General features: G+C 39.4%; 1 protein-coding gene across 2 annotated transcripts in view; it reads right to left on the reverse strand.

Annotated features, from left to right (window-relative positions):
- Positions 1-25,865, reverse strand: part of MRPL3 (mitochondrial ribosomal protein L3) — a 62,459-nt gene that overhangs the window by 647 nt on the left and 35,947 nt on the right. Inside the window, exons 7-10 of one of the 2 annotated variants that reach the window (XM_075212440.1) lie at positions 13,589-13,697; positions 12,181-12,258; positions 11,936-12,013; positions 1,197-1,292 (exon numbers count right to left, since the gene is read on the reverse strand). In XM_075212440.1, the coding sequence (XP_075068541.1) occupies positions 1,239-1,292; positions 11,936-12,013; positions 12,181-12,258; positions 13,589-13,697 (319 nt within the window). In that variant the 3' untranslated portion in view covers positions 1,197-1,238. The remainder of the gene's footprint in view (positions 1-1,196; positions 1,293-11,935; positions 12,014-12,180; positions 12,259-13,588; positions 13,698-25,865) is intronic. The other variant, XM_075212439.1, reaches the window with a different exon arrangement.

A 25,865-nucleotide genomic window follows, 5' to 3' on the forward strand; every position in this document is an offset into this window, starting at 1 on the left:
AAATCAGTTTTCTATTTTGCACATAAGTTAAATACTGGCTGTTTTTTTTATTTAGTACACAAATACTTGATAGCTTATTTGTATACTAATATTAAACACTTTTTTATACCTCCCTTCTCAAAAATACTCCTTTAGTATTACTCCTTCAGCTTTACTCAGCTCCCTCCACACCGACAGACCACAACACAGCGAATAATAAGGCCTTCCAGAATATTTTTTATTGCCATTCTATGCCCTGTTATATGAGTTGCGTTTTATCCCCAGGCAAATAAAACACAAACTGACCTGATGCTGGAAATACATTGATAAAAAACAAAGGGTCTAAATTGGTCGCTATGGTTTAGTAAAAATTTTGTACCTTAAATGTAATGTAAATAGGCCCCATCATATTTCCATACAGATCAATAGCCTAGGAAAAGCGCTATTCATGCTGCAGTGACCAGAGCTTAATGGCTACGCAAAGCTGCCAGATGAGACGCACAAATGTATCCGTTCGCTTTCAAAAAATGATTTGTTCACAAAGTACTGCTTAGCAATACCAACCAAATATTCTGTAATTCTTCATAGTGACCTGGCCACTAGGTAGCACTTGTCTGGAGAACTGTATGGTATATATGATGTAGTATTTGAGTTAACATGAATGTGCATGTGTGGTGCAGTATTTAATACATTGCTGGTGTGGGTACTGTGCACATTTCCACTTATGCTTTTAGAGATTTGCTTCCATTACAATACTTTGTACAACAGAGTTCAAAACTAATCGTTAATTCATTGCTTTGGGTTATATGTTTTCACATCTAGTAATAAATAAACCCCTATTATCTTCTACTGAACAAAAATATGCTACTTATGAATAAAGAATAAAGATTGGCAAATACATTTGTAAAGGTTCTTATAATGGGTTAAGGACATCTGAAATAATATACTTCAAGCTTCCCGAGAAATATGAGATTTTTCTACATGTATTATTGATTCAGTCTTTATGTTTCTTTTAATATGAATTCTGCACATTACAGGCCAAATGTGTTACAGGGTGAGGGGCATGACTCCTGCTCTGTGATCACACCCACCCCCTGTATGGTGGCATAATGCACATACTTCTGTCACTATGGGGACTCGTAACATTGTTGAGAGGTATAAGATAACTGCAAATAGATTACATGTTCTCTCTTGTAAATTCTATGTATTTTACATGCCTGAGCGAGATAACTTTTATTGCAGCCTTATTCAAATGAGTACTATCGCAGAATGCAGCCCTCGGAACATGAACGGTTGCTTCCGATAAACATTTTCTTTGAACAAAAACAAGAAGGAATATAAGTGCTGAGCATGCAATTTTTTAAAATGATTTGCTTTGCAAAGTTCAAATAAAAAAATAATATACTTAACATGGTTTTAATGATTATGCTCAACACACACATCCAATGTTGTAAAAACAAATAAACATGGGAGTCCCTTTAAAATATAAAAAATTTGAGACATTTTGAAACGAAAGGGTAATATACCGGTATGTCAAATAAAGTTATGGTCAGCGAGTGTGTGTGTCCCCTTTGGTGGAACAGTGGTACTACAGGCAGGATGCATCCATACACTGGGACTTTACAGACTTCACCCCTTGATGGTACATAGTGGAACTCTCTATATTGGACTTTTGTGCGGAGGCCCTGGGGAGCTACCATATGGACCCATTGGAGATAAAGTACTGACGATAGCAAACCCAGCCCATATGGATCACAGATAAGCGTAGTAACATTTTATAAAGTGTGCATAAAGGGTACGCGCAAACGTGTTTATACATCGGGTGGTCAGTGGTGTCACCATTTACAACTATACACCTTCTCTGGTTCTTCTGTATCACTTGTTTGTTGTCTGGAGCCCTATAATTCGGAAGCTACAAGCGACATAGTCGAGAATCCTTTTGTACTCAGCACGCTTATAATATCATACATTGCTATTTGTGATATTTATCAAATACTACACCAGAAGGTGTCATTCTTATTTTCCTTCTTTATATAATATATATATATATTATATATTGAGAATATATCTCAATATATAAAAACTATGTCATACTGCCCGCTAAACAATTGAAACTCGATTTGTATCCAAGGCCACAAATCTTTGACTATAGGAGTATAGGAGACCAAGGGCTTTCTGAACAATACTGAAAGCTGGATTACTTTTATACCTAGATCCTCTTCTGGGCATTTCTTCAGCCTCACAATTCCTTTGTTGTATTTCCCAGTGCTCCAGTTCTGGATTCATGCCCTGGGGATCATTTCAGAGGCATTTTATCGCTTTTAGTAAGATTTGCTAACATATTTCACCTACGGTGGTTGTACTAACAGTACAGAAATCCTACCATAAAGCTGAACATGATGCATCATATAATTTTGTAGACAAGCATTGTGGTAAAATAAATGATAAAGGAGTTCAAAAATGTTTTACAGATATGTACTGGACTTAAATCCATAATATACATAATAAAAGAAACAATACAGCACAATACATATACAGTAAAAAACACATATAGCAATTTCCTCCCTTATGACACATATGGCTGTTGAAAAACTAATTTTAAAAAAATCAGATATCTAAACAGAACATAAGACTGAAACAGGTAAGCTTTAAGAAACATCCAGGCATTGTACCTCTCTCACACTGATCTCAGGTGAAAAATGTGGTTTGTAAACAATTGACATCTGCTGTCTAGGTGAAAAACTTCCATCAAGCACCAAACTAAAATCAAAGACTGGACTAGGTGGCGGACTGTATGTCCACACAAGAACCATCAAACACAAATACCCGAGTTCTATTACATCTAATTGATAGTTATCTTTTCTTATGGATCAGTTAGGCAGGCATAACTGAGGCTGCATCCCAATTGCCTGGCTTAATGTAAAAATCTTAGCAGAGATTTGACTCTGGTATAAGATATCCTACTGTTCATAACTTGATACTTTAGCTCAGTGATGAGCAACTTGATATAATTCAAGGGCTGCATGTGCGGAACTTTAACCTTCAAAAGGGCTTTCTGGAGTCTGTCTATCCTAGCACAGCAGTTTGAATAACGTTCCTCTCCAATAGTTCGACTACTGCTCCACTCTGCCAGTCCCCACACTTGTTGCCTGTACTTTAAAGAATCAAATATAAAATATTTCTACTATCATACCAACCCAATAACAAAACTGCAACAACATATATTGTTTCACTTGTCTGAAAATATCTCCCCACTCGATCAGTGGGCTCTGCTCATTATCTGTGCCTCTCATCCTCGCTCACTACTTGCTCCCATTCCGTTACAGGACTTTTATATTGGGCTACAGCCACTGTGGAATCCTTCTCCTTTGCATGAAACTGTTCCCTAAAAACACACCTCTTCACACAAACTTATCAAATTCATGAACCATCTTCTCTATTCTACCCAATTACCACCCCTATACAAAGGTGGCACAAAACTTCAATTTATTATTTTTCTATATTTAAACAACCTACTTATTGATTCCCAAACCAATATTACTGTATGACCAGATCATAAACCCATACTAACCACTTTTCCCATTGCAATGCTAATAATATGCATTCTTTGCCATTTAACCTCATGTATCAAATTATTTTTGTATACGTTGTATGCTTGGGAGCAGGGCCCTCTAACCTTTATGCCTGACTTTATTTATTACTTTGTTTATATAGTGCAGTGCTTTAGAATTGCGAAATAAAACGAACGTTAACAACAAATACTTATGCATTATCAGGAAAATGACCGCATTAAACAATTTATCTTTATGCACAAATATTGAATATAAGAATACACTATAGCTTTGTAAATACAAGTCATGGAAGGTAAAACTGTATTGCACAGATTTCTACACAGGAAAAACTTACAGCAATCTATAGAAACAAGAGTCACTTTTTGAGTACTCTCTACAGGCTCCTCTCCTCACGTATTTGTTTTTAATTATTATTTTACAAACCTGTGTAACATATATCCTGCATGCAAACTAGTTTTTTTTCAACCTACCTCAGATTACAGTATAATTCTATTTATAAACAAGGCAAAGGTTTCTGACTTTTTTGTGGCTTTACTCCAAGTAATTCATTCTAATAAGAAACATTGCCCTGAGTCAGCCTTATAGAATGCCTTCAACCATGAGGTCTTCTAATGGTGAACAAGGAAGGCAACAGTACATTGTAAATGGGACACTATGTGAATCAATCCCTAGTCATGCCGAAAGAGTTCATCATCTTATAATTGGAAGTTATTGCTGCATTATGGCAGAAGAAATATATACAATATTTAAAAGAACGCCTTTTTGGCATAAATGCAATACAAAAAACAAAACAAAAAGACAACGTCATTATAAATGAATATGTGTGTTAAAATGATATACCTACAATTACCTATTTATCTTACAATTATTTCTAAGTTTACAGAACAGATAGGCATTATCCATACATATTAATTTAAAATAGTTTTATATTAATAATGCCAGTCAGACAGTAAATTTCTTACAATTTCCCTGATTCTTTAAGGACAGAGCCATGAAAAACATGTGTGTCATGGAGAGTCTATAAAAAAATTAGATAACAAAAAAGTGCCTGGTTCCCCAGACAAGAGACCTTTAACTTAGCACTTGCTGATACCCTGGGATGGGGGTCTGGGTTAAAAATAAAGGACAGCCATTATCCCATTAGTTAATCAGAATACACACCCCTTCTTGAAGATGTTTATATATAAAAAAAAAATCCACGCAAACAATTTTTTTCATAGTACAGAACATGTCGATGCAAGAAAATAGAATCTATTAGACTTCATACTGGACATATGCATGTGCGTAATCTGCACTCTGCTCTGTCTGTCTCCATACAGTTAGGTAGAGTGTACTTATACCCAGATCCAAATGGAAACTTATCTTGATATTCACTTGTATTTGAATACGGTCGGAACTACGCTCAAGTTCCGTGCTCGTTTTTAAACGCAAGTTGCGTCTGTAGATGAATCTTGCCCCTGTCAGTAACAGATACTTATACTATAGCAATCAACAGTTCCAGAGCACTAAATGGCTGATAAGTAGAAGTCAATACTGTTGGAACAATATAACGCAAGAGACAAGAGAGCACTCTTCTGCATGAAAGAGAGGATAAAGACAGTTCATTTTGTTGGTTTTAAAGGATGTTTAAGATTACATTTAGCTTGCTCTCTTCTAAACCCAAACTGTCAAGCAGCAATTTAGCTCCATTAATTAATTCATTTCTGTATCATCCTGTACTATCAGATTCTCATACCACTCCAACGCTGAGCATTCCCATAGCAATTATTTGCATTCAACAGCTGTATTTATTAGTGGAGGATTAAAGTGGATAGCCTGTACAAAAGCACTGCTTTCTTTTGTACTATTAACATCCTGAGCAACCACCTGCTCCATATCTCATAGCAGTCATCATGAAGAAACTGCTCAGATTGTGACAGCAAAGGGCAGCCACTTTTCACAGCTGCCTGGAGACAGGCTGTACAATTTAAAATCTATTCACTTCTGTCAGGACAGGAACCTTTGTGAGTTTGTGAATACTACATAATGCTTTTTTATTTGTGAACTTCAGATAAACTCCCCTGTACATCTAACATTTAAAAAAAATGACATGACATACTTGCTACTTAACCCCTTCAGTGCTAAGGTTAAGTGGGACTCGTCCTCCACAAATATTCCTAAAGTGTCAAAGAGGAATCTCACTAGTCCTTAGCACTGATGGGGTTAACAGCAGTTAAAATCATATTTATCCATCCCACACTGGTATTTCCTGACGTTGTGGGCCGGGAGCAGAGGCAGGATTGATGATAACATTGACCAGTGTACGATGATGTCACTGAGCATGCCGGCGCTCATCCGCTGAACTGCAGGAAAATTTGCCCTAATATCAAATTTATTATCTTGTGCTGTACTGCCACCTCTTTCTGCATTTAGCCCCATCCTTGCTCAATCACGTAAATGATTTAGGTGGAGCAAACTTTATTTTCCTCTGGAAAAGAATGGAGTGGATCAAAAGCAGAAGATACGTTTCCTAGGCTCAACTAGCTTCTTGTTAGCTTTAGAAACTGTAGATGAAGCTTTGCTCAACAGATAGCTGTCATGAATTAAAGCAAGTATGCTACATCATTTAGGCAGATTAAATTAAGTGAAAAAATATCTGTATTTATAGACCTACAATTATGCATCTTAAAGCGGTTTATCACTTTATATAAGAACCATACTAAATTCCCACCCTTCCCAATAATAATACTTTAGTGGGACTTGGGACTCCCACCTGTTGCTCTATTTAGCAGGGTCAAAGCACACCTCTGTCGATCGGTTATGTTCCAGTAATGGGACCCGTCTTGAGTGACTGGTACGGGACTCAAAATCCTCAAATTAACACCCTATAAAACATCATAACCAAACAGTTCTAACTCTTAGGGCTAGATTTACTAAGCTGCGGGTTTGAAAAAGTGGGGATGTTGCCTATAGCAACCAATCAGATTCTAGCTATCATTTTGTAGAAGGTACTAAATAAATGAAAGCTAGAATCTGATTGGTTGCTATAGGCAACATGCCCACTTTTTCAAACCCGCAGCTTAGTAAATCTAGCCCTTAGTCCCTTTAGCCCCTTTATGTCTAGAGGATTTTCCCCCATTCATGACAAACCCAATTTTGAAGATTTGATGATGTGCCAGTTTCACTGGGAACAGTAAAGGTTATATATATTGTTTTAGAACAGATGGGGCTTTTTTTTGTCAGCATATTGGAAGTTATACTGTTATATTTTAGGAGCCTTATTAATATAAATAATGAGAAAAACGACAAAAATACTTTTACATCAATCGTCTACAGTTACTTTCCCTTCATAATTAGATTTAGTATTATCTTGGTCACACCACAGGGAATTCCTAGTGACATCATGATTATGTAACCAGGTTGCCCAGCATTGCCCCAGCCATTAAAAGTGCAACATTCGCATTTAGCATACTGTGTTCACTTTGAAAGAAGCGATTTATTTCCTGCCCCTTCATAGAATCCTTAGGCTGTTAGTGACAGCTGGGTCCACAATGAAATAAGAGTTGTAGAGCCCCTGGTCCACAGTAAACGTACTGAGGCCACTCAGCAAGCGGTGAAACGTGACTGGATTTTAGCCGGCAAGTGTTACCAGAAAAATATTATAATTACAAACACAGAACAAAAAGAACAGAGGTTCTAAACGTCTTGTACTGGAAACCAAGATTAAGTTTTGAAATCAACTTTTGGATCTATGGTTTATAATTAATAAATCAAATTAAGACTGTTAAAATCTGAATTATTCATACTAAACTAAAACAGAATCACTAACTAGTTTATTGGTTAGTAGTGCAAAACAGTTTTACAAAGAAAATATTATGAAAATATAAAGGAAACGGGGACCCATTGTTAGGTGGGGAATTCAATTCCCCCCGAAGTACCGCCGTGTTATAGATATTACTGTTAATACGGTAATATCAACCCAGCTTTCTGCTCGCAGCTCCCTGAGCTGCGAGCAAAAAGCCGGCATTGGAACTACCGTAGTAACGGTAATTACGCACACTAGTACCGTAATAACGGTAATAGTTTTAGCGCGGCGGTACTTCGGGGGGAATTGAATTCCCCCCTTACGGTTACATGCCATAAATCAATAACCCCTTATGTAAAACATAAGAAAAAATGAATTGTAATTATAACAGTATCTGCCGTGAGAATGTAAAGGAGTTGGCACATCTCACTAACAATACATGTTAGCAGGTCGGTTCTGCTCTCAAGAGACAGTAGAGTAAAATCAATTGATTATCACAAATGTCAAAGCTCCACAGACCACAGAATAAGGGGATGAGATGTACAGTCTCTGTTTAAATAAAGAAAACCAGAGGAATTTTCTATAAAGCATGCAGCTTATGATGCCAGGCAGATAGTGTCAAAAAGAAGAGGAATTGTGTACTCTCATTCACTGACAGAAGAGCTGTCAGGAGATTGGCAGCTTTGTATTCTTGTGGTGCATCTGAATGAAACAGTATAATCCTGAACAAACAACAATTTATAGAAGTCAAAATTCAAAACTTACAAACTTCTGCAAATGGAAAAGTATGAAAACACTAAAGGCCCAGTATACATAAGTTTCGAAAAATAAATTTTTAAAGCAAAGACAAAATCTTGTACTTGATCCTCACTTTTAACAGAGAGTTTGAAGCATGTTCTCAAAGCTTTCCTGCAGCACAGTGTATATACAGAGTGCTAATGCTCATGAACACCGCAGGCAACTTCAACATTGATGCAAAGCAAAGTTACTTGCCCTGAAGTGCTTGTTTATAGGTCCATTCACATATATTAATTTAAGGACAAGAAGCATTAATAAATAATACTCAGCTGTAATTTAATTGAAATGCCCTATGTCAGTGATTACTGATGGGTTATCACCTTTTCAACTGAGGAGAGAAAGGAGAAATGTTGACCCCCCCTGGAAGATATAAAGCGGGATTCCTCCTTCCATAGCTCGTCGTCCAGTCACCCCCACAGCTCCCTCTGAATAAGAACACACACGTATAATAAATATATATACACACACACACACATCCTCTTTTGATACAAAGTACTGCAATACGTCATCCATCCAATTAGTTCTTTAAATTGAGAAATACAATAAGGCCTCATTATAAATTTAAATTAATCACAGCCTCCACATATACTGTTATGAGACTTACAGGTCTTCTACCCCTCTACAGGCTCTACAAGAAAATGGGGGAATGTATAAGAATTTTAACGGATCTGCTATACAATATAAATAAAACACCTCTAGCTCAGTGCTTCCACTCTACAGATTGTGGAAATGTGGTCTAAGATACCACCCTTGTCACAGTGGGCCTGCCATTCCATCGTGCAACTCTGGGACCTTCTGGGTTGACCGAAAAAAACATAGGTAAAGAGAGAATAAACGCATAAGAGAGAAAATAAAAAAAATATGAGACATGAAAAAACTACGGAAGGAGGAATTCCATTATAGATCTTCCGGTGTGTCAACCTTTTTTCCGGTCTCTACTCAGCTGAATAAGGAATAACCCATCAGTAAGGGAGAAGACATGGAGAAGGAAGAAAAGGCATTTAGCAGGCTTAATGCAGGTCTCCTGTAAGGTGTTCATTAAATACAATCAATTGATCACAGAGTATCTTGCGAGGTACCCATCGCATATTAAAAACTGGAGGTTCATGTTGTTCAAGATGCAAATAGTTCTTGCTTCAGGCTTCTTTATACTATTCTGAAGTGTGAGGCACACATGCAGTACATATATGCACAAGAAAATGATTGCAGAGACTATATTATGATCATGTCAGTATTTTGAAATGTAAGAGAATGTTTATAATATGGTTATTTTTCTCTTAAATTAATTTTCTGCTTGTCGTCAATTTTCTACAACATATATGTATGCAGTTTGCAGAAAACAAACAGTAAGCATTTATGAGGTCCTTGAAAAGGCACTGCTGTTCCCTCTCAGCAAAACCACAAATAAGGAAACTAATTTGTTGAGCAGAACCTTTGATTGTTAGCACAACAATTGGACACACACATAAAGAACCAGGTCACAGGCACTTAAATGCATACAAAACAAGCTTAGCATGCAGCCTTGATACTGCTGGAATGCTGGTTAATATTTACAGATATTTCCGTTTACATGAATCCTTCATGACCATCATCGCAAGCTAAGCAAAGGAAGCAAGACAGATTAAATCCCCATCACCACCTCAGTGAACAAATAACTTACTCAGGGATATAACGGAGCTTTCATGAAGGATTTATGGAAATGTGAATTATCACTAAGAAGAATTCACATATTCCCTATCCCCTTCCTGGCAGCACTTCCAGGAGACGTCACAACAAAAAAAAAAAAAAAAAACTTATTAGAGATAGACAACTGCTTGGTTGCTAAAAATATCCAATTTATAGTGCTTAATAAATGTGTGGCTAGTGTCTTGAGTGGCAGACCTTCAGATCTGCTCAAGGGAGACTCAGGCTCTCTCTGCTCAGAAGACCACTGCTCCATTTTTTGAAAGGACACCTGTCCTTACAAAAAATGCCTTCGGTATTTAAGATATACATTTTGTAATTGTTATTAGTTTTCCACTCTTTAGTAAAGCCTTGATGGCTTTTTTTTTAGGCTGCTGATCAGTGAAGCATATATTATGACACCATTCTGGCCTGGCTCTCAACAAGCCTAAGTAAGGTTAGGTAGAGACTAGAGAATTTTCTGACCGATGTTTAAAAGGGAAAGGAAACACTTCATCGCCATTCATTCTGCAACAAATCTTTGTGTACAGTGTATGTTAATTTGCAACTGTACAGCAACGATTTATTTTAATATTATGAATACTGTTGAAGTAGAGCAAGCTACTGGTCATTTGCTATTCTCTGCAGCCAGAAGACTGCAAGCACAAACCCGGAGGGAAAGAAGGCGAAAGAATCGGTCTTGTTGGACCAAAGAGTGGTTCCAGAGGATACACTCATTCTACCATATGTCCCTCCTGTTGGAGTTGGAGGATGAGGAGCAATTACAGAAGCAAAGTGAGAGAACTGATGAAGTAGTGGAGGGGGGTGGAGAAGAGGAAATGCAATTAACAGATATTAAAAGAGCAAAGCCAATGAGCCCTAAAGCGATAGAGATGATGGCAAAAATGCTGGACCAGCACGACTATGACTGTCAAAAGTAAAAATACAGAAGAGATAATCACAGAAAAGAAGTGATTATGCAAAAACTGCTACACCAAATCAGGGAGAAATTGGGGGAGAAAAGGACAAAATTACAAGTCCAAAAGTGGTCTAACTGAAAAAATAAAGAACAAAGAAGGCTTGTGAGAATCTGCAAAAACATAAAAAGAGTATTAAAAGTGCTAAGTTAAAATGTTGCACAACTGTTAAAAGGACTTATTACAGATTTCTTGAAAAAATAACGATTATTAAGACTAAAAAAAGTTTTACAACTATGTACAAAAAGAAGGGTGCATGAACAAATGTGCTGCATATCCACTGAAAAAGTTAAAGTGGAAAAAAGTGTAGTTATTATAAAACAAGAAAAAAATGAGATAGCAATCGGAGAAATTAAACCTTCAATAATATATTGATATTAGATGCTGCATCTAATATCAATCTGATAATGAAGACTATACCTGTTTCATACTAATACCATCGTATTAAAAAAGTGTCTACATGGCAGCATGTCTAACTTTTCATTACCGCTGTATTAAGAGCATCTCTCCCACTCCCAAACAAAGTCTTCTGTGTAGGCACCAATTTGGGTAGGAGAGTGAGTATTTCTCAGGCAAATGGTTGACACAGAAGTAGGTTTATGTATGTGAAAACAATAACACTAGTGTTTGAGTAAGAGTCCACAAGATTAAAATTCTAAAGACAGCAGCTATCCTAATAGAGACTCTCTCAAAAAGACCACTAATACCTGAATATAAGAGGACATAATTATCAGGTGTGATATCAGTGTGACTTTGACCTGTATATAGAGATCAGTGTTTATCAGGTGTGTTATATCACTGTAGGAATGGGCAATATCTGTTACTGTTGTGTGTTTTCAGATATCACATTTATATATTGTGATCATAATAAATTTGTTAATATTACCAACCCTAGATACACTAGCTAAAAAGCCATTACTACAACTTATGCAATGAATACATTCATTATTAAAATTAAGACTAATCAAAAGTTGCTCACAGCACACTGTTTTATTTCTACTGAAGTCTATTTCAGATCCCAACTCAAATATTTTAAGCAATAAAAACATTACCCATTTACTGCTTTACATATCAAAAATAAAAGACAACCAACAAGTGAGTACACAGCACCATACATAATAATCTTTGAGAAAGATTGTGGGAGCAAGCGAAGCAAATCTTACCTTAAGCAAACAATTTGTATGACCAGGGACAGAGCCATGCACATAAAGAATGTTGTGTTTTGTATTCACCCTCCAAACCTGGATAATAAGAAAAATGATTAAAGTTACTATGGGGAAGGCTGAGAATATCATATAATAACCCATTCAGTGTCGAGTCTAATTGTAATGCAACAGAGAGAAAATCATTGTTGAAACCAACAAAGCAAGGTAGGCAAGTGCCTAGTATCTAGTGATCAACAACAAACCTTGAGGGCATGAGATGTTCTATAGAAGTTCCCCAATGGCCCGGGCAGCTTCGTTCCTGGGAACACTCGAGCTGGATCCTATGTTAAAACAACATCAACATTTTGATTAACAGATCACAATTAAGTATTAAACAAATTACAATTCCCTCCAACATATCAACATATTTGAGAAAATGTCACTATGTCATCCAGGTATAGAGCGGTTGCATAAAATGGGATTGTCCAGTTCAAAGCAAAATCTTACTTGCTCCAACGTTATTATGACTCTCCTCACCCATTGTGTTTAGGGAGTTTTGTGGTCCCCTTCCCATTGACGAAACCAGTTTTGTGGCAGGAGGTGGGAGGGGGGGGGTCAGGGGTAAAATTGAAAATATGGAAACAGATTATAAATTGGGTGGGGGTGCATCCTAGCTCAACTCTAAATTGCAGTATAAAAGTAAAGCTACATGAAAAAGCATGCAATGTTTTCCCTGCATGCAAAACTAAAAAAATTGCACCCTTGCATCACAACGTGTTTTCTCTAGGTGCAAATGTGAACCCTTTAGCTGAATTTACTCCCTAACTTAATCTGGAATGAGAAGAAAAAAAACCAAAAACTAAAGATAAACTGCTTTGCCAGCTGGGTGGCATTAGGAAGTAGCTATAGTGCACAATAATAATAATAATAATAATAATAATAATGAAAAACATGTTGGAGGTTATTGAGAAGACATATTACTTATAAAGACTCTGGAGGTAATTGTTCACTTGCTGTCTGGAATGGAAACACATATTTATTTGTTTTTATAATTATTTCATGCCTGGCAGCTGAACCTCTCTGACATCCTGGACTTGTCAGACCGGTGGTCAGTGGTCTAACACACTCTACTGGCTGCAGCGCTCACACAGTGCTTATTATAATAGGACAAACAATGGTTTGTCTTAATATAATAAGACGCATTCGGACTCCAAGAGCCGGGTGGCAAGTATAAACAGCCGGATGGAGCACCCGTTAAATAGGGAGAACACTGGGTACAGTACATTTAAGAGTGAACGGCCCCACTATACTCAACATGCACATCCCTGATCCATCTCTCAAGGTGTAAGGTCTCAGAAGTTTAAGATAGTAAAGTCTCCAGATGAAGCCACATTTCACTGTGAATGTGAGGTGTGGCAAAGCACATTTTTACACGCAGCAATTGGATTTACATCAAACTCTAAATAAGGTCAATACTGTCTTTCACTGCATTTCCTAAATACAAAGCATAGGCTATTTTTGTAAGTCTATTACTATTTCTGTGTATTTGCATTCTTTTTATTTAAATGGCACAATACAAATTAAAATAACAGGCAAAGTGCATAACTTAACTACTTATATAAGGTACCAAAGTACTGTGTACTACAGAAGTCATAAAAAGGTTACACTTACACCACCAGCAATAGCACCTGGCCTACGGTGTGTTTTCGTCTGTCCGTGTGATGCTGGCTGGCCTTTGAATCCCCATCTTTTCATCACTCCTTGAAATCCTTTGCCAATTCTGGAACAAAAGGAGATATATTCTATTAGGATTGTTTCTTACTTTATGACAATTTTCTCTAATGGCTAGTGTTCTTCTATGAAGGATGACAAAGCTATTCTTGAGCATATTACTGTTAATACCTGGTACTAATGATTTTAGGAAAGATAGATGGCAGCTATTTGTTGGCCCTAGTTAAGTCTGTCAGCAAAAAGGACTGGTTGGGGAGGGCATATGGATCATAAAGACCTCCACATTGCTTTCCATCCTACTGCATCAAAGAGTTGGGGGAGCAGTGAGGAAGTTTATAAAAAAGGAAAAGGCATAGCAGCCCTCTTCCTTTTGTCACACCTACATCTAATGAGGTTTGGAAGGTGAGTAGTACAGTATTTGTTATGCCTGCATACCTCACACTAGAAATCAGACTGTGTGTTGAAGATGTATGCCACCACTTAGAAGAAACTGATGCAGCACGTATTTTTACGTCACAATGGGTATCATTTACAAATGTGTAAAAATGCAGGAGGTGCAGCACAAAATTCAATATATGCCTATGCTTGTGCCATTCCGGATGTTTCATTAATTAGTGCAGCAATGTGGCACCGATTGTTAAAGGAGTTTTTCTTTCTTATACTGTGTACAGAGGGGTAGGCATGGGTACATTTGTAGCACTACATACAGAGAAAGGCTCATTAAAAGGCAGCACAAATGCACTGATTTTTGCTCAAATGCACCCATTTTTATAGGCAAGGGCCTGGAAATTGTGAGCCAATATGGCAGCGTTTGTGGGGGTGAAATGTTTTGCACTTTCTGATAAGCGGAGCTTGGCAAATCAAGGGCATGACTGCTTCCATGCACCACATACAAAGATTTTGATTGGTAGCATGAGAATATTTAAATTATAAAAGGGTAGAGGAGCATTACTTTTTCAAGGACAGTGCACAGCATTTTTCTCCCCACACTTGGAATTTCCCCCCTTGTCCTCTGATGTAGCATAAATCATGCCTCATCCTATGCTTTGAATGTGATGCCCTTATTACCTTTTTACACAAGAACACATTTCCAGGTGTACTTCAACCAATGGAATAACAATATCTGAATGTACAATAGTGACATCTAATAAATACACTATTCTCATGGTTAATTTAAGACAAAAGGAAGCTAAACCAAGCAGTATTTTAAGAGACAAAAATGTAAGAATTGGAGTTAATGAAGGGGTGGTTCCAAAGTGGTATTAGGTTAAACTTGTGTTTTAACATTTTCTACTGTTTCCATTATCAGGTGTTCCTGCATAACCCATAAAAGTAGGCCTGCATCCCTCTTTGCAAAGGACTGAGAAGTGGGTGTCTACCTTGACGTGTTCTTTTTGGACAAATAGGCAAATTTGCAGAAATAAAATGCAGCTCATTAATACGTAATATCTGTATACAGTACCTGATTAAGCAAACTATATAACATATAGAATTGTAGAAGTAGTTGGGTTAAATTTAGGAAAATTAAATTTATTGTGATTATGTCCCCAAGTCTGCGGACCACAATATACTGTATACCGCTATTTTTGCAAAGATGAAGATTTTGTTTTCTAATAAACAGAAACAATTAACTACTAGTCCAACACCTAACCTAACAACTAAAATAAAATTCATGTAAATAAATACTACCTAATAGGTAAACACCACAACCTTTAGGTAACAAACGTTTACTGTGATCACTGATTCGTTAGAAGTGTGATAAGGTGGTCGGTAACTATAATTGCTTGCCTACTGCATTGTAGGGACACAGATCCTGATCTCTGCAACCACCTATTTAGAACATGCAAAGCTTAAAGCCCAGTATTTCTCGCCTTATATGTACGGTGGCCGGCTGCAACAGGGGGAAAAATAACCATGAGTGGACATCACACTTAACGTATATTGCAAACAATATGATAAATCTGTGACGAAAAAAAGCTCACTTTATGAAATAATGTCGTATTCAACCTCTAAATCTTGAATTGGAAAAAAATCACATAACAAATCTTAGACTTTTGGGCAGAGTTAAATGAGGTAAATAATCCCACCCCCAGAAACTATGCGCATACCAGATTCTCTGGCTAAATGGGTCCCATATTGTCTCTATCGGTACGAGCAAGATATCCGCTGTCATGCTCAGGGTGGGCCTATCTCAATCAGCTGCAGCGTTGTGATTACCCCACTTAATCTCTGATGACATCATTACCAGTTTTCCCTGCCCTTACATTAATAAGTATCATTGATCATGTTGGAAGTACACCAGAGCATGCCAGCATAGGTGTGAGTGTAACCTCTAATATTTTGAGTGAGAAAAACTTAAAAGGGTTGTATAATGCAGATTTTAAAAAATGGCGCAACCGTGCGAGAGCTTGCAGTATAGGAAACATTTTGTTTTACAATATTTGATACATTTCATACTTGAGGTATTTTCATTAATTCCTAGACAATATTGCAATTGTACATTCGATAGTAATTATACATTTGGCTGTTTGTCACCTTATTATTTCTCTACTCCGATTGCATCGAAAAACAATTGAACAAGGTTGCCCATTTTCTTTTCCAGCTGCACTGTACGTATGCTGGATAAAAGTTTCATATTCTGGAATATACTGTGTATAATGTGTAAAGATGCATCCCTATAGACGTAGGTGTGTGTGTGTGTGTGTGTGTGTGTGTGTGTGTGAGTGTGAGATATAGATATATACACACACACACACACGCATATACATACACACATACACACATACATACATACATACATACATACACATACATATACATACACACACAATATAAACATCTAGGGGTAAATGTATTAGGCTCCGGGTTCTTCAGCACCCGCAGCGCCGCTTTAAATTTAAACGCTGAAGACGCCGAACTCGCGGGTGTTGAAGAAACCGGAGCTTAATACATTTACCCCCTAATCTCACATCAGGTGTCAGAAATTAGGTCAATGTTGAAATGTGTGTCATTTAGCTGCTCAGTGCCACATCACAAATGTGTTTAACAAGTGAGCTTTGTTTTCAGGTCTGCATTGAAAAGGAACAGTCCTGCGCAGCACAAAAATATCAATTATGGGACTCAGTGGCTAGGTTATATTGCAGCTGCTTTCCTAAAAACTTATAGATGTATTTCAGCAGGCATGATGCCCAGTGGGACATCTCACCTGATGCTAAGCTAAGCAGAGAAAGCGCTCATTATATAATAGCACACGCATCAACTGGAACGTGGGTTAATAAGCGTACTATAATTCCTAACTTAATTTGAGCTCTCAATGACTTTGTCTATAGATCTTATCCTGAAAAAATGCACTTAAATGTGCTTTTGTTCATGGCTTGCTTAATACTCATATAAAGATTATTTTGCTTGTAGAGCTATTGGAATTCCAAAAATAGTGCCTGAAGCACATACAAGGCAAAGCACAAACACAACCAAGCTCGGGAAAGCAACACAGTAAAAGAAAAAATAAATAAAACCCACAAGATGCAATTTAAAAGTTTTGCCAGGGTACAGACATTTACATATGCTTGTTAAGATTGCAAGACTTTATCACACTACACTTTTATTAACATACTTAAATCAAGCAAGACTTGTATATCTCTTAAAAGGACACAAAATGTACTATCCACTCAGCTAACTAACGTCAATTAATGTAAGTAAATTCTGCAAAATCCATACAATGATATGTACATTTTACAGAGAGTTGGTAAAAATCGTGAAATAATAATAGGTAGTCACACAATAATTGGGGGTGCACAGGAAAAAGTTTGTGTTGTCCATAATCAGATTTTTATTTTATTTTCTCTACACTGCATTTGTTGTTATGAATAATACTGCTTTGCCAAGAAATCTAATAGGGAATGTAAGCCTTGGTTTGATAGTGGAAAGAGATACACATGAGTTTAACGGTTAGGCAGACCTAGAAGAAATATTAGACCTAGAAGACTTGGTCAGATATATGCAATAGAGTAGTGAAACTTCCATATGCGTTAGCATAAAAGTAACTGCTAACAAGTTAATATTCCGATGGTACTTCATTCCTTTTAGAATCTCCAAGATCTTCCCAGGAACTTGTGGGGCCATGGGGATCTTATCCTGATATCAATTGACCTATTAGAGAGCTTCCAAAGTCTGATAACATGAGATCATGCCTCCCTCAGCTCCCCACCAATTTTCAACAGTCATATGTTCCCCTAGTAACTGGTGTGGCAGACTTCTCTGGTGCTCATCAATTTACACAGACTATCTGTAGTCACAAACTAATGTCAACACATGTAAGTAAATTTACTTGCATGCCTATTATTAGCCCTCAATCTGCAAGTGCTTGTTACCACTGCATGTCCAATTGAGATCACATTTGTTTTCCTAATGTTAATTGGTAACCAACACAGAATATTACAATTTTTACTTTTATTTTTATACACCAGAGGTACTTACTGTATCTCTTACCACTAGACCATAAGCTACACTGTCACTGGATGGCAGAGCATGCTGGGAGTGCAATGTAAAAAGTAATGGAACCCTGTAAACATCAAAACGCTCAACTGCACCCTTATAGCTACCACCTAGCAAAGGGTTTTACAATGGCGTCTCTCCCCTTTGCCAGCATGTGGCTATTGAGAGGGGCACCTTAATAAACTCATTTATAGAGGTTGTAGTGAATTTTTTATTGCAAAACTCCAAAAACACATCCTTGAATAAGAAAGACACATGGGTTTATTAGAATAAAAAGCAATAGCCCTCCTTTTATACAATTGCCAGAGACACAGTTGTGTCACTACAAAATAAACTTTGACAGCACAATGCAGCAGCGTAACATTATTATACATAGAATAAATTTTGATAGTTTGCCCAGGGTGCTATACAAATGAAACTAATTCTTTGAATAGGTTATCTGGGCAACTGCAGTTATGATTCCACTTAGATTCAATGCAATATCACTGAATGATTATTAAAAATACAAGTAAATATGTGTGTTTTGTTACAATTAAATTAGAACACACGTAATCTTTTAGAAAAGTCCAAGGATCAAACTGATGCTTGCTAGTACAATGACACATAATATGCGCAGACAAGCTCACCTTGTAGATGATTAAAACCACTTTGCAATCATTTGGAGACTTTAGTATGTTCTGAAATACAGATCAGGGCATCATGCCTGGCACAAAAAGAACAGTCTGTGACATTGAGCATTCTGCTGGCCCATTCTCATATTAACACAATATGTTCTGAAAGAACCATTTCATTTCATGTAGTAAATTAAAAACTAGCGGTGCTGGAAATGACAGGGTTATTGTAATTAATGTTGCAGTCACTTCATTCAAACTCGAGTACTACTTGTGTCTAAGCTCCGGGAAACAGAAAAAGGCTGCTCATTTGCCATAGGATTATCTTTCAATGGGATCTGGGAGAACTCTCTCTATGAAGTTTAATAGCAGAAAATGGCAACCATTAGACAGTAGATTGCATACACATCTGCTTCAGGCTTACTTCGTGTTTTAGAAGTCAAAATCTTTGAAAGCTTATAGCAAATTGTCTGCTCCTTTAGCAGGACATGAAACCAAGGGCATTGGAAAATGTTATACAATCAGCATTCTAATTGTATCTACTGTTAACATTTAACAGTGAAATGGAATGCTTATTAGTTCAAGGTAAATGTATCATTTAAGGTAAATTTTAAAACTGCATTGCAACAGTTTAAATAAGAACTGATGGCCACTGTGTAAATATTGGGGGGGAGGGTCCTGTTGCTTGGCGCTCAGGCTGTACTGTACAGTCATGGCCAAAAGTTAAGAAAGACACAAGTATTGGTTTTCACAAAGTTTGCCACTTCAGTGTTTTTAGACCATTTTGTCAGATGTTGCTGTGGTATACTGAAGTAAAATTACAAGCATTTCATAAGTGTCAAAGGCTTTTATTGACAATTACATTAAGTTTATGCAAAGAGTCAATATTTGCAGTATTGACCCTTCTTTTTGAAGACCTCTGCAATTCGCCCTAGCATGCTGCCAATCAACTTCTGGGCCACATACTGACTGATGGCTGTCCATTCTTGCCTAATCAATGCTTGGAGTTTGTCAAAATTTGTGGGTTTTTGTTTGTCCACCCACCTCTTGAGGATTGACCATAAATTCTCAATGGGATTAAGGTCTGGGGATTTTCCTGGCCATTGAGCCAAAATTTCGATGTTTTGATCCCCGAGCCACTTAGTTATCACGTTTGCCTTATGGTAAAGTGTTCCATCATGCTGGAAAAGGCATTGTTCATCACCAAACTGTTATTGGATGGTTGGGAGAAATTGCTCTTGGAGGATGTTTTAGTACCATTCTTTATTCATGGCTGTGTTCTTAGGTAACATTGTGAGTGAGCCTACTCGCTTGGCTGAGAAGCAACCCCACACATGAATGGTCTCAGGGTGCGTTACTGTTGGCATCACACAGGACTGACGATAGTGTTCACTTTTCCTTCTCCGGACAAGTGTTTTTCCAGATGCCCCAAACAATCCGAGGGATTCAGAGAAAATTACTTTACCCCAGTCTTTAGCAGTCCAATCCCTGTACCTTTTACAGAATATCAGTCTGTCCCTGATGTTTTTCCTGGAGACAAGGGGATTTTTTGCTGGCCTTCTTGATACCAGGCCATCCTCTAGAAGTCTTTGCCTCACTGTGCGTGCAGATGCACTCACATCTGCCTGCTGTCATTCCCGATCCCGCAGCTGAATCACCTATTGAACCTCTCTTCTTGAAGTTCTTGATGATCCGATAAATGGTTGATTTAGGTGCATCTTACTAGCAGCAATATCGTTGCCTGTGAAGCCCTTTTTGTGCAAAGCAATGATGACTGCACGTGTTTCCTTGCAGATAACCATGGTTTACAGAGAAAGAATAATGATTTCAAGCACCACCCTCCTTTTACACCTTCCAATCTGTTATTCTAACTCAATCAGCATAAAGAGTAATCTCCAGCCTTGTCCTCGTCAACACTCTCAACCTGATGTCAGGTCCTTTTGTGGCAGGGCTGAAATGTAGTGGAAATGTTTTTAGGATAAAGTTCATTGTCATGACAAAGAGGGACTTTGAAATTAATTGCAATTCATCTGATCACTCTTCATGACATTCTGGAGTATATGTAAATTGCAATCATAAAAACTGAGGCAGCAGAATTTCTGAAGAAATTGTATTTTTATACTTATGTAAAATCCGTTTCTCTTAGTCCATTGGGGGATACTGGGGACATTGGGGTATAGAGTAGGGACAGGGCAAACAGGCAATTTAACTTCTGTTTACGAAATCCTAGCTCCTCCACCTCTACACCCCACTTCCTGTTGGCCTCAGTTTATGTTTAACCAAGCCCACAGAAAGCGGAGATAGAGAGAAAACAAGAAAAGAGAATAAACTTAACAAAACAACATTCTCTTAACAACAAGACAACATGTCAAACAGTAGGAGAAACCAGAACTGGAACACACTCTCTCTCTACCTTTAACACCCTTGGAAAAAGGTACACTAAGCGGTACATCCAAGGGACAGATATGGCGTCTACCGCGACAGCCATAGGATCTCTTGCGCGGGAGCAGAAGAGGGGGACCTTGTGGCTCAGCCGGGATACCATCATGTTGACATCCGGCTGACCCCACCGTTCCACCAACTGACGAAACACCTCCGAGGGACCATTCGCCCGGATGCAGAGTATACATGTTTAGGAGATCTGCTTGCCAATTTTCTAATCCTGGAATAAAGATTGCCATAACCTCGACCCACTGAAAATATCTTGTGCGTCTCCCGCATGGCCAACAGACTTTTGGTGCCGCCCTGATAATTGAGGTATGCCACTGCTGTGGCAATGTCTGACAATCGTCGCTGGCCTTCCCTGCAGCAAGTGTTGCGCGCTCATAAGAGCATGAAACACTGCTCGCAGTACCAAGACATTGATTGGAAGCTTGGATTACATCCGAGTCCAAAGACCCTGAAACCGAGCGTGAAGACAGCCGGCCCCCCCAACCTCGAAGGCTGGCATCCGCTCTGATCAAAGTCCAATTCCAAATTGAGAAATTGCATCCCCTGGTGAAATTCTGTTTGTGTAACCGCCAACTGACGCGTCTGTTGAGACAGGCGGAATACCTGGCCCGCCAAATTCAGATGGGATTTGTTCCATAGCAACAGAAGTTCCAACTGGAACTGCCGTGCATGAAACTGAGCAAACTGGATTGCCTCAAAAGTTGATACCATCTTGCCCAGAACTCTCATGGTGAAATGTATCGAAGGCCTCCTTGCCACCAACAGAGATTTCACCATCTTCTGCAAGGCTAGGATCTTGTCCTGGGGTAAGAACACCCGTCGTTGTCGGGTGTTGAATAAAAGACCCAAAAAGATCATCTAATTGGATATGCGACTGAACCAGCTCTGGAGAATCTGCCTTTAAAAGAAGATCGTCCAGATAAGGGATGATTGTAATCCCCTTGGACCTTAGCAGAGCAGCCACGACCGCCATGATCTTGGTAAAGATAAGAGGGGCTGTGGCCAGACCAAAGGGAAGAGCCTGAAATTGGAAGTGCTCTGATCGAACCGCAAACCTCAAAAAGGACTGATGACCCTTCCAGATAGGCACATGGAGATAGGCATCAAGGCACTATAAATTCTCCTTGTTCCATGCCATGAACGACCGAGTGCAAAGACTCTATCTTGAACCTGGGCACTCTGACCTGGGTGTTCAAAGATTCAGATTTGGACTGAACGAGCCATCTGGCTTTGGCACAAGAAAAAGTTGGAATAAAAACCCAAACCTCTTTGACACCGGAATAATCACTTCCGGAAAAAATTAGGAATTTAATTGCTTCTGGTAAAGCCAGTTGTTTTCGTGGACAAGTGGGAAGACCTATGGCAAGTCTGGGAGGAAGACCGAGCAGATCGATCTTGTATCCCTGGTCCACCACCCCCCGAGCCCAGACATCGGTGGTAGACAAACCACTGATCCCTGAACAAGAGAAGACAGGCTCCCACAACTGGCAACAGCAGAGGAGCAAAATGCCCGTCATGCGGACTGCTTGTCTGCAGGTTTCGCTGCTGGACTTCGAGCAGACCAGGCCTGGCACCCACGCTGCAAACCAACCCTGGGGGCGGATGACTGGCGTCTAAAAGATTGGCCTGAGGAATATTGACCCCGAAACCTTCCTGAGGACTGGAATCTGGACATTCTTTGTTTGGGAGCATTAACAGGGAGAAAAGCGCCCTTTCCTCCTGCTGCTTGACTGATAATGGAGTCAAGCTGCGGTCCAAACAAAACACCCCCAGAAAAAGGTATGGTTTCAAGAGCCTTTTTAGACTCCACATCAGCCTCACAGGACTTAAGCCAGAGTGAGACGAGCTGAAACTGCAGAGGCAGAAATACGTGCCCCCAATCAGTCCCGCGTCCATAGCTGCCTCTCCTAAGTAATCTGTCGCCCTCTGAATTTGCTCCACTAATGGAAGCAGTTCAGAGGATGGTCTGCCTGCTAACAAATCTTCAGACAGCTGTTCTGACCAGCGTTCTACAGCTTTGTTAACCCACGCAGATGCCAAATCAGACCTCAAAGAGGCACCTGCTGCCCCGAAAATGGATTTAAGGACGGCCTCAACCTTACGGTCTGTACCATCCTTAAGACTGGCTGCGTTAGGAAGAGGAATAGTAGCTACCTTTGCTAACCTTGCAACAGCAGCATCCACTCATGAAGGTGTCTCCCATTTAGCAAGAACTTCAGGAGGAAAAGGATAACACAACTGCAGTCGCCGAGATACTTGAAACTTCCTATCTGGGGAAGCCCAAGGCTCTGACAACAAATCTTCCAATTGGGAAGAAGTCGGGAAAGAGAAAGATTTCTTTTTCCGGCGCGCAAAAAGAGAAGCCTCTGCAGCGTCAGGAACCTTTTCCTCAGGAATATCAAGTACCAAACGCACAGCCTTAAGTAATTCCTCCACACTCTGACGATCAGAATGAACCTCCACTACCAACAAAGGAGCCTCCATATCAGAATCCACCGCTAATTCAACCTCTTCCTGGGAACAAGTCAGAATCTGACTCATTTCCCTGAGGGAGTGGCGCCATCCTCATATGCTTACGTGAGGAAGACGGTGCAGCAGAATGCAACATCCTCGCTAAATAGGAAGAAACCAAAACCAAACCCTGTACAGAGGATGCAAGTCCCTGTACCCAAGCTGGTTCTGCAGACTCTGCCGGGGTAGAAACAATCAAACTCTGACTTAACGAACTAGAACCCATGTCATTCGCTACAGCGGAAACAGAATCAGAAGATGGTGCGGGCCACAGCCTGTGACCGCACCAACTGAGCAAGTTCAGCCACCGTATTGGAGAGAGAACAAGCCCAGGCAGGTTCTGCCGTATCTGAACAAGCAGCGGCAGAGTACGGTATACTCTCTGAGGGCTTACAGGCTGCGCACAGAGCCTGCGCCTGACTGTCACTTAAGTAACCATCTGGTCAGACAGCACATGTGAAACTCAACATAGATGCAACACCAGCCCTACCACGCATGGATTTTCCCCTGACATGTTAACAGATGGGACACAGAACAGTGTAATAAACAGTGTAACAAAACACAATATAGATGACATGCAGCACACAAAACTGAACAGAAAGTGAGCCTGCAATACAACCAATAAAGTCCCAGAGTAAAAGACAAACTTTTGAAAATAACAACCCCCATCCCTTTACCTTACAAAACTCAGGACAGAAAAGGGGAGTAGCTATAAATGGCTGTCTATTCTGATGTCTGCACAGAAAGGAGTGAGAGACCACCACGGAGGAAGTGCAATAGAGGAAACACCACTCCCCCAGGGCCCAGCACTGGATTGGCAAGCGTCCAACAGGACAACCCCCTCAACCAATCCAGTGCCTAGCAGGGCTCACTATCTTAGTGACCCTAGACAAACTGCGATTTTCTACCCCCCTCTCCTTTCACTTACCTGCTTGCATCCCTCCACACGCAGTGTCTGCAGTCTGCTAGCTGTCAGAACAGAAAGACAGACACAGCCTGCGGCGACTGTGCCCGGCTCCTAGGAGGGAATGAGAAGGTTGGGAGAGGGGTGGGGCTGGCAAAGGGGGCACCTCCACGGCACGTCCCATCCTCCCTCCAGACAGCGCACAGCCGTCCATATATGGTGCGCTGTACTTTCACTTTGCCGAACTTACAGCGTGCCGACAAGCTGGGATAGTGTCTTTTTAAAACAACTGCCAGACAGGAAGGAAGAGGTAGGGTACTGTACACTGGACCCTCCATAACCTTGAAGCCAGCAGCCGGGGGCTAGCGATGACTGACAGCCGCCTACGCGACTCAATGAGCCGCGGGCTGTCAGGAACAGGAGACACAAGTCTTTGATTTACTTATTAAACAAACACAAAATAAAAAAAAATAGATTTGAAGCTTGTATGTTCTCCCTGTGTATGCGTGGGTTTCCTCCCACACTCCAAAAACATACTAGTAGGTTGATTGGCTGCTATCAAAATTGACCTTAGTCTGTCTGTCTGTGTGTGTATGTTAGGGAATTTAGACTGTAAGCTCCAATGGGGCAGGGACTAATGTGAATGAGTTCTCTGTACAGTGCTACGGAATCAGTAGCGCTATATAAATAAAGGACGATGATGATGATTTGGGCTGCTAATCAGCCCAGACGCAGCCCGTTCGCCGGGCACTTAAACTAAACTGAGGCTAGCAGGAAGTGGGGTATAGACGGGGAGGAGCTAGGGCTTAGTAAACACTACTCAATACCTCAATGTCCCCGGTGTCCACCAAAGGAAGACAGAGAAATAATATTTGTGTCATTATGAAATTACTGGGATATTAGTGGATTTTGGGGCTGTTCATTAGAAGGTTAGTCACCATAGAGATGTACATGAGCTGAAGTAGATAAGACTAATAATTTTTATTCACTTATATAGTGCCGTCATATTCCACAGCTCTTTACAGAGAATTTTAATAATTCACATCAGTTGCTGAACAATTGGAGCTCACATGCTCAATTCTCTGCTACATTAATACACACACACACACAAATGTTAGTTTCTGTCAGAAGCCAATTACTCTACAAGTATGTTTTTGGACTGTTGGAAGTCACCGCAGCACCAAAACCCACCCAAAACTATCACTTTGTAGTGAATGCCCATTTGCTGTCCTCTTTAGGTGTCTTT

Source organism: Mixophyes fleayi, chromosome 5 (assembly GCF_038048845.1).
Source record: "Mixophyes fleayi isolate aMixFle1 chromosome 5, aMixFle1.hap1, whole genome shotgun sequence".
Taxonomy (NCBI): domain Eukaryota; kingdom Metazoa; phylum Chordata; class Amphibia; order Anura; family Limnodynastidae; genus Mixophyes; species Mixophyes fleayi.